Here is a 10,539-nt window from a genome sequence, read left to right as displayed (position 1 = left end):
TTTACCAAATGGTGGCGCTCTTCTTGTTGCAGTACGAAAGTAAACATTCCGTCAACGATCGATCATCGACTGCCCACTGTGCCCAGACAAGTTAAAAATCACTCTTTTTAATTTATCAGACAAGTGAAGTTGTACGTCACAACATGGCAGCGGCAGCACAAGACCCACGTATTCGCAACATTAAGATAAAAACCGGCGTCTTAAAAAGGTAAAAGAAAAACACTTCATTTTACATTTACCTGTACGTGCATCTATTTCGTGATAATTTCGTATTTTAGGCGGCGCCGGTGGTTAATTTAAGGTTGTACGCAAAATTGTTTTTAAAAAAATAAATGATAATAATTAATATAAAAACAATTGTATTCTCAACATGACGGGACGTATTCAGAACCTAGTCCAAGTAGGCCTAACTATAGCCCGACTGCGTCTGGCCGTACACTATTTAGTTCATGACCTCGTGTTTGTATGGCCAGCCGCGCCGAGTGTCCGACAAACGTCATAAACTATGATGCATATTCATTATCTTGCCCAAGCGCGCTCGCATAATGCATACATTACAGCACGGCCGCCATTTTGAAATCGCATGGGGGAGCATTTTCGGGACGATATTTGTGGAAGATGATGACTGAAAGTCGTCTTTTGGCCAGATGGATGAAAATATTGAGACCAAAGACCGCGGTAGACCAAAGAACGTTTTTTCGAAAAGGTATGAGTTGCTCTACGACTAAGAACCTTAACTTTGGAAATTTGTGTCCTGGATGAAAAGATAATCTCGATCGAAATCTGTAGCAAAATCGCTACATCAGCGGCCAAAAAAATTCAGTCTCTGTGGAAGCATCGGGCGTCTGGTCGTACTACAGAGCTTGCGATAGTACTGTACGGCCAGACGCAGTCGGGCTAGCTTAACTAGGACTCTACGGATCGCTTTTTTAACATTTGGACATGGTCGGGCGATAGTAGAGTCCTAGGTTTGGGCCGTATATGGTTACCATTAACGTGTTTTGACCATTTTCACTCGTACCCCCAATCAAAATCGTCAGATTTCACCACAAAAACAGTCTTCAAACTGCCTTATGCACCCCTGTAGGCTTCAGTGGGAATTGCGATATGTGCAGGCTGTGCGCAATTTCTAGATCATCACAGCGGGTCTGACACTACAACGGCATGGAAAGCAGACCTATCGGATCCCAGTCAATCCTTAAAAAAAATCTGAAACGCATCGCTCCACCTTTCCAGTTCATCGTAAACAAAAATAAACATGATAAGAATGCAACGAAATGTTCTTAATGTGATCCATCCAACAGTTTCAGGCAAATCAGTAAAATAGTTGGTGAAAATATCGATTGGAAATAGGCCTTCTCAATTTGATCATGAAAAAAAATCAAGAACAATGTGTGCAGAAATGCATGTGGAACTTGAGATGAAAGTTTCCATTGGTTGACTCAGTGAGTGCCACAATCAAAGGACCAATCAGATCAAGCTATAGAAGCAGCACTTGGTAAATGTGGAATGGAATGGGGGAAACCTGATGGGGGAAAAAAAATGTGTAGTGTGCTATGCAGATGGGATTGACAATCGCGAAGTTGGGGTTTGCTGGTCTTGATCCCTAGTGTGGCGTCAAACATGCACGCCATACACCATAGTATGTGGAAATATGCCTTAGTATCTCATTTGTATGCGACTCAATTATGTTTTTTGAAGTCTTTTGTAATTGAGAATAGTATTTTTTGAAGTAATGAAAGATTTGCAAAATAATAAAATGTTCGTGCGGCTGCCGTGGGGAGGTGCGGGCGGTGGACGTGACGCAAATCTAAAACTTTCATGCTTATGATCTAAACCTCAGTTCAGCATGCTCAGCTTTAATGTTCTTCATTCATTTCCCGTGTTCTATTTCTAGACTTGTGAAGGAGAAGACGATGTACGAGAAGGAGGTGACTGATCAGACGGCCAAAGTTGAACGGATGAAAGCAGAGGAGCAAGACGAACACAATATCAGGAAACAGGTAAATATGATATAATAATAATAATTTATTGCTTATGTGACGCTTTATACCAAATTTCTTAAGGCACTTCATAATTAATTAGTACCCCTGTTCATGAGGCCATTGAGACCATTTTTCTGCAGCAGCTCAAGATCAGCGCAATCTGGTCTCTACCTTCACACGTACCCATAGTTCTCCTGGGTGGAGAGAGGTAATTGTAGTAAAGTATCTTACCCAAGAACACAAGCACCATGTTCCCCGTCAGGGTTTGGACCCAAGTACAACGGCACATGAGTCGATCACCATAACCATTGGACCACAGCCCTCCACGTTGCAAGGATATGATAGGAATTGGGGTGGGGTTGTCAATGCAGCTGTCAATTGTAAGATGGACCCCTCATCACCCCCCCCCCCCCACCCCCTCCCTCCCCTACACCCTAAATTGTGCATTGTTGGTACATCACGTCCTTTACAGCTGTGATGGGGTGGGTGGGGTGTCGTGTCATGATTTGGTGTGTCAAACAGTTTGGAAGTTGCATCATAGATGCGTCACTTTTGCTTCAGAAGGTGCTTTACAATCTGTAAAGAAAGCGGGTCAAAATTATGCCAAAAAGTGTCCAAAATATATACATTTGATGCACCACAGCTCTGACTCAGGGGTTGTGTGTAGATTCCACAAACAAATGATCCACTTTTGGGCAATTGTGCACCTTTTCTGGGGTCATGGGTTCCATCTTACAATTGATAGGTGCATAAACTGTTGCATTCAACTTTACCTCACAAGCTTTTTTCGTCTTAAAATACTGAAAGTCTTTTCTCAATTATTGCCTTTCCCGTACAGCAAGAAGTCCTTGAGGAATCCAAGATGATGATCCCAGATTCTAACAGGAGGATAAAGACGGCTTTTGCAGAACTGAAAAATTTACTGGTAAGTATAAATGTTTAAGGAGCTGCTGAGCGTGTAATGTCATGCAAACTCAAGTCCAGTCACAAGCTATTGAAATGAAGTGAAACAGAAAGTCATTTGCCAGTGTTCATCCCTGTTACTTGTGACCTGACTTGAAGAGTTGTAACGGAGTCAATCACAAGTTGATCACAAGTCAGGTCAAAAGTAACAAGAGATGAATTACAAATGAATACCTTTGTCACGGTTGAGATGACTTGTGATGGACTTGCGATGACTTGAGATGACTTGTGATGACTTATGATGACTTGAGATGACTTGAGATGCCTTGTGATGACTTGTGATGACTTAAGATGACTTGTGATGGACTTGTGATGACTTGTGATGGACTTGTGATGACTTGAGATGACTTGTGTTGACTTGTGATGACTTGAGATGACTTGTTATGACTTGTGATGACTTGAGATGACTTGTGATGGACTTGTGATGACTTGCGATGACTTGTGATGGACTTGTGATGACTTGAGATGACTTGTGATTGACGTGATTACAACTCTTCTGACTTGTGATTCACTTGTGATTTGACTGTGATTGGCTGGTGACTAACTCAGAATGCTTAAGTCAAATCCAAAGTTAAATCGCAAGTCCAGTCTCAAGTTGTGATCTTACTTGTGATTTGACTTGTGATTTGACTTATGATTGGCTTGTGATTTGACTTGGTATTGGCTGTGATTGGCTTGTGATTCGTAAGTCAAATCCAAAGTTAACTCACATGTCCAGTTTCATGTTGTTACTGTTCTTATGATTTGACTTGTGATTTGACTTATGATTGGCTTGTGATTGACTTAGTATTGACTGTGGTTGGCTTGTGATTGGCTTGTGATTGACTTGCGATGCACTCATATTTCACATGTCAGATCCAAAGTTAAATCACACGTCCAGTTACATGTTGTGACTGTACTTATGATTTGACTTGTGATTTGACTTATGATTGGCTTGTGATTGACTTGCGATTCACTCATATTTCACATGTCAAATCCAAAATTAATCACAAGTCCAGTCTCAAGTTGTGACCTTACTTGTGATTTGACTTATGAGTTGACTTATGATTGGCTTGTGATTTGACTCGGTATTGGCTGTGATTGGCTTGTGATTCGTAAGTCAAATCCAAAGTTAAATCACACGTCCAGTTACATGTTGTGACTGTACTTATGATATGACTTGTGATTTGACTTGTGATTGACTTGCGATTCGCTCATATTTCACATGTCAAATCCAAAATTAAATCACAAGTCCAGTCTCAAGTTGTGACCCTACTTGTGATTTGACTTATGATTTGACTTATAATTGGCTTGTGATTAATTAAGTATTGGCTGTGATTGACTTGGAATTGACTGTGATTGGCTTGTGATTGGCTTGTGATTGACTTGTAATTCACATGTCAAATCCAAAGTTAAAACACAACTCCAGTTACAAGTTGTGATCTGCCATGTGATTTGACTTATGATTGGCTTGTGATGGACTTATGATTGGCTTGTGATTGATGTGTGATATGACTTATGATTGGCTTGTGATTGACATGCGATTGACTTGTGATTGACTTGTGATTGACTTACCCATCATTTGTTTTATTTTTCCACCAGGAAACTACGGAAGAATTAAAAGAAGACGAGAACTACCAGACGGCCTCCACCCTCATAGAGGAAGTTAGCCCCAACATCTAGGAGGATGCACGATGTGCTCTGTGGTCTACACATCTGCCTCAACAAAATAACCAAGGGATTTTAAGTCAAGTCCTGATAAGAACTACTCAATTCATTCGTCATAAAAGGGTTGTCACTTTCCTGAGATTTATGTGTATAGACCATGTTGACAAACTTTAAATTTGAGGTCATGTGATGGTCATGTGATGGTCATGTGATACCGACTTTCAGCATGTTGTTTTACACCATCAAAGGAACTTCTCTTGATGGCAATTTCTTTAAAAAAATCTTGATTTTTTTTTTTAAATCCTGGAGCCGTTTTTTTAAGAATTTCTATGCCAAATAGTCTGTTTCCTCTGTGTCAAATTTGCATTCCCAATTTTCATTTAAATATTGCTCTTAATTTGCTTGTAACAAAATGTAAGTATTATTCAATTATAACTTTAATTCATACAAGCAGTTGATGGGATTTTTCAAACCAGTAACCGAGACCTTTAAAACAAAACAAAACATTTAAATTTAATTAGTGAAATGGTAGGATCAAAACAACGGTTGAAGCATTGAAATTGGGACCATATTCTCTTCATATTATTGGAATTAAAAAGCAGCTTTTATTATGATAACTTAAGTCAATCTGTGTTTGGTCAGATTAGAAGTGTCAGTGACTGTCTTGTTCGTAAGGGCACTGGAATGTTTTAATTAGGAGACTAACTTTTGCTATGTTAAAGCGAATAGGGATGCTGAGCCTAGTTGAAGGGCGCCATCTTGTGATGAATAGGTGAGGAGATTCTCTGCCCCCAAAAGCACTCGTTTATGAACGTACAGCACTCGGGGTGGCGTGTCTGTACGAGTCCATGTATCTATTTTTGTATTAGGCCAAAAAAAAAATTAATCGGTCTCTGGTCAGACCGAAGTTCCGGAATTGATGCGGCGACGCAGTTTTTTTTTTTTTTTTTTTTTTCAAGCTTGAATTGTACAGACAAGGTGGGTCCTATTTTGCTTTTTGTGTCCTCATTATACATTGGTGTCCTCCATAATTTGCCTTGGTGTCCTTTATCATTTGCCTTGGTGCAATTTCCCCATTCCTTGGTGCTCCTTGGTACAAACATTTGAGGAGGTGCGGCAATCGAGGGCGCTGTTGTAGCTTCCGTGTTAATTTTATGAAGAAGAAAAGGTTGACGCGCATGATTAAAATCGACGCGCTCGCTGACCAGAGACCGAGGTATTTTTTTTTTTGGCCTTATGTTGTGCGAGTGTTATTTTGTTTATTTCAAAAGCATAATTTCTTATCTGTTTTTTTTTCTTGTGCATATGCAATGTATTGCTGTGATGAGAATAAATAACGCAAATACAGTGTGAGTCAAAAAGAAAGTGACCGAGCTAGAATTTTTTTTTAAAGATATGACGGTAGCTCCTCCCTTGAAGAAAACTAACGTAGGAATAAAGAACATGTTGGGTAAATACTGTGAAATTTACATGTAATACCAGAGTTGCTGACTCGAGTCATGTGACTTGGACTCGAGTCAGACTCGAGTCGCTATGTTTGCGACTTGTGACTTGACTTGTAAATACCAGCTTTGACTTGTGACTTGACTTGGACTTGCAAACAATGACTTGTGACTTGACTTGAGATTGCAAAAAATGACTTGTTACCAACCCAAGTCAGACGCTACTTGAGCGACCCAATACACTTTAATTAAGCTATTATACTTTTAATTAGCTTTTTCATTCCAGAAAATAGACCTCAGTGACTGAATCCAGTAAAATGAATAGTTCCCACTAGTTTCAAAAGTTTTCAATAAGACTGTCACAACAAACTACAGTTTTCAATGACCAATTGTCTCTTGCTTAATGTATTGGTTGAAAGGAACCTTTCATAAAAAGAAAGCAGGCCTTTGTCTATTGCATGTAAAATACCGGATAGCCTAACCCATTGGTAGGCGTTTAGTATACATGAAAAATGAACAATAAAGTGTTAGTATACTACATGTAATCGAGTGAGGTAGTCTTTTTCACGGTCATCTCAACATTTATTTTTACAATGTAAAGTAAATTTATTAAAGTATACAAAGGGCTAATATCCGACAGATATGTGATAAACTACAAGAATAGTAATTGCAACACATTGAAAAAGGGAAATTAAGGAGGCATGTTCAAAATAACTCCTAAGTTCACGCCAGGTTCTTTTAGCTTATTACAGCTGGACAAAATAATGTGCAACTTGACGTGTTCTTGGACAAAGATACTTGTTACTTGACTTGTTTTTAGACCAAAATATGACTTGTTACTTGACTTGTGACTGGACCTAATGACTTGTGACTTGACTTGTGACTGGACCTAATGACTTGTGACTTGACTTGTGACTGGACCTAATGACTTGTGACTTGACTTGGACTTGCAAACAATGACTTGTGACTTGACTTGGACTTGCAAAAAATGACTTGCTACCACCTCTGTGTAATACGCATACTCAATTTACAAGTTATTTCTTTTTTAATCGAAGTACCACAGCATTCAGCTGTCCAACACTGATCATGATCGATACGCCTTGATGACCACTCTTTGAGATAGAGTGAACGAAAACTTGCACAGGAAAACCAACAAATATCACCATTCGTACTTCAGAAAAAGAATTGATTTAGTTCTCATATTAATATTCTTGACTCAAACTTGGAACATTGTAATCGCTGGTTCTCATTCCGCTGGATAGCTTCAAAGCAGAGTTGTAACGAGTCACTGATTTTTATGACTCGAGTCGAGTCATTAGGTCAAGAACAATCGAGTCGAGTCAAATATATAGCTCGAGTCAATTTGAGTCACGAATATTTGAACACTATACCAAAACTTACAAAAGGAGGGCATAAATTTAGCCGGCGTTCGAATCCAAGAGCTTTATAAGAAATCGCCCAAAGCCAATTATGAAACTACGAATTGAAAAATGTGTTTAAAGTCCGTAGTATTTTGTGCGTTCTAGAACCATGAGATGGGAGTCCAAGGGCGGATCCAGGGGGGGGGGGGCAAAGGGGGCCATGCCCCCCCCCCCCCAAACGAAACCAATTTTTTTTATTTTTTTTATGTGACATCGCAATAAAGGCAGGCAATGAGTACACCACCATCTTTTCCTCAAAAAAAATTGGTTAAAGTGGTCAGAAATTGCCTCAGATCGCACCACAGAGCATCTAGAATCCAAAAGAATTTCGGGGCCCTTAAGCGGGCCCCGAACCCCACGCCGTAATTTTTTTGACCCACTTTTTTGGGGGACCAAAAATTTTTTTGGGCCCCCTCCAAAATTGTGTTCTGGATCCGCCCTTGTGGGAGTCTTGTATGTTTGTCCATGACATGACAAGCGGCTGCTGTACCGTACTGCATTCGCAAAGTGACGTGAACATAAATGTTGCACCGTAAGTCATTGCAAATACTTTTTGGGGGACTCGAGTCTTACTAGCCTTCGCTCGAATCGAGTCGACTCTTCTGATGAGGGACTCGAGTCGAGTCGAGTCATTTGCTCGCAGTGACTCAAGTCGAGTCGAGTCATTTACCCTTAGGGACTCGAGTCGAGTCGAGATCACCAAAAATTGTGACTCGAGTCGTACTCGAGTCGAGTCATTGACTCGAGTCATTACGACTCTGCTTCAAAGCATTTAGCATTTCATTGACTGATGTAGATTGGGTTGTTAATTAGTAACACACACATATAACTTCCGTTAGCAAGGATCAATTTCAGTAATATTTTTTCAGATGAGTGGAAGAAAATGTTCGTTTAATTAATACGTGCTTCATCGGTGTATCAAATTTAATTGCCTTTTAAGGGTAAAAATCATTAATCCCGGCCACTTTCTTTTTGACTCACACTACATAAGAAAAACGACACAAATACCATCGAAAGTTGTCCCAATCTTTTAACACTTATCTGTTTTCCGATTGTTAGGTTCCACGCTTGATGTACTGTTTTGGTTATAAAAAAAATATAGTTCTAAGACAAACTGAAACTGGAAACAATTCGCAATTCGAATTGAAAACACTCAAGCTCCGTGGTAACTGTGAAAGCTGCGTTTCTATGAGTGACTGGAGATTGTCATAAATCAAAGGCGTACAGGATCATTTGCTTTCCGTACATTATGTTCGTTTCCAATAATAACACCACTCAAAATCCAAAGGGGAATGTTCAAAACCTAACCTTGCGAACACTCAGCCCAGTAGATTATACACTTTTCGAGAAAACAGTGGAAACACCATGCACAACCTTTTGAGCACGAAACGCGATTTCGTCGACAGCACTCTTTATCCAACATAAATCAGTCAATTTACTGCACGTTGGAAATCACCTAACCTTTCTTGGTGTCTTCTGACAGCAAGCCAGACGGAATAATTTCATACCGTCTTTAATCCGATTAAGCTTTTTTTAAATATTAATTTCGGTATCCAGGCGCGGATCCAGGGGAGGAGGGGGTCACCGAAATTCCTTTAAAATAATGTGACCCCTCCCCCCCCCCCCCCCCCCCCCGCTCTGACACCTCAACAATTTTACTGGTAATAATGTTCGCATGTGCACAAACTACGGACAGAGCCAGCTTGGTTAGAGGGTATTTGTACACTATTCTGTAATATAGTGTAATAATCGTCGGATTTGAACAGCCCCCCCCCCCATTGAATATGGTTCGAGCCCCACCCACTACCACCCCCACCATTCGCCACCACCACCACCACCACCTATTGATGTTCGGAGGCCAAGTGTCCGGAAAAAAACTGTCTACATTTCAGAATTTGTGGCTGATGAACAACAACCCCCCGCCCCCACCCCCCCCCCCCCCCCCCGAGAAAATTCCTGGCTCCGCCCCTGTCGTATGTTACTTTTGGGATCCTATATGCCTTTAAGATTGATAGTCATTGTTTAGTCTACGTTTCGATGAGTGAATATGGATATTGTGCTCAACCCAGCCCCTAAAAAAACGAAACAACGGACTGTTTTCCCCATTTATGTGAGAGATCCGTTAAATCCATTACTGAGATCCTCGTTAAAGTACACGAGACGTGTTAACGACACTCGAACGTTACCCAACACGAGCTAATGGATACATTCGGTGAACATGACGACAAATGTTTTTCTAATCAAGACGTCAGGCATTGTTTATATGATTGATTGAAAGATTTCGAGAAAATAAAAGCATTGGAACGGAAGTGGTGTCTACGTCAGCAGTTCTGTTTTGGTTAAGATGTTCCAAATATATGTATAAAAAGGAAATGAGATGGGAAATAATAATGTTTAGTTTTAATGCATTCATTATTTATAATTAAATGACATTTCTCGTGGTTTCAATATGTAATAAAACTTATTTATTAAATGGTATAAAATAGAGCTAAAAAGTAAAAAAAACAAAAAACAAAAAAAACAAAGGGAAAGGAATCATAAATCCTGTTGTTTCCCCTTCAATATTTAAATGTATAAAAGATACTTAAAATTCTACTCGCGATCGATATATTTAAAATAAACTTTGGAAGTTCATGCAAAGAGCTACCCAAACAATATTTTTAAATTAATGTGATATTGGACTTGAATAATTAAGCCGTGAAAAAAGGTGTCTGCTACTATCATAGCCCAAAAATTCCTTGTCTATCAGCTCCTCGATTTCTAATTTCAAAAATTACATTTTTACACTAAAATTTCTGTTACTCGCAATGGAATGTTTTCAATTTTAGTCGTGATACGTGCACCGCGTTTCATCAGCACATTTCAGCGGGCCATCAGGCCCGATTCCCCCGTATGCTGGTTGCGAACACGATCGCTTGCGTGACTGTCGAGAGCGCGCGGCGTTGCCGTGGTCAGGGGAGCGCTTCACCATAGCTCACCCGGCACTTAAGGATCGCTTTATGATGCAAAGACGGCGTTCGGAATCAAAGAGACACGCGATGAGATTTGCGGTGGCTGAAACAAAAGGGTGTAAGTGCCGGG

At 40.0% G+C, this 10,539-nt stretch overlaps 1 protein-coding gene across 1 annotated transcript; it reads left to right on the top strand.

Moving 5' to 3' along the window:
- Positions 1-18: 18 nt before the first annotated feature.
- On the top strand, positions 19-5,217 carry LOC119744506 (tubulin-specific chaperone A-like). Its single transcript, XM_038220450.1, has 4 exons — positions 19-208; positions 1,898-2,003; positions 2,824-2,910; positions 4,530-5,217. The coding sequence occupies exons 1-4, from the start codon at positions 144-146 to the stop codon at positions 4,608-4,610; spliced, it is 339 nt and encodes a 112-aa protein (XP_038076378.1). The 5' UTR covers positions 19-143; the 3' UTR covers positions 4,611-5,217.
- Positions 5,218-10,539: the final 5,322 nt, after the last annotated feature.

Source organism: Patiria miniata, unplaced genomic scaffold (assembly GCF_015706575.1).
Source record: "Patiria miniata isolate m_02_andy unplaced genomic scaffold, ASM1570657v1 HiC_scaffold_7, whole genome shotgun sequence".
In the NCBI taxonomy this organism is placed as follows: Eukaryota; Metazoa; Echinodermata; class Asteroidea; order Valvatida; family Asterinidae; genus Patiria; species Patiria miniata.
This window is presented reverse-complemented; position numbering and strand designations above follow the sequence as displayed.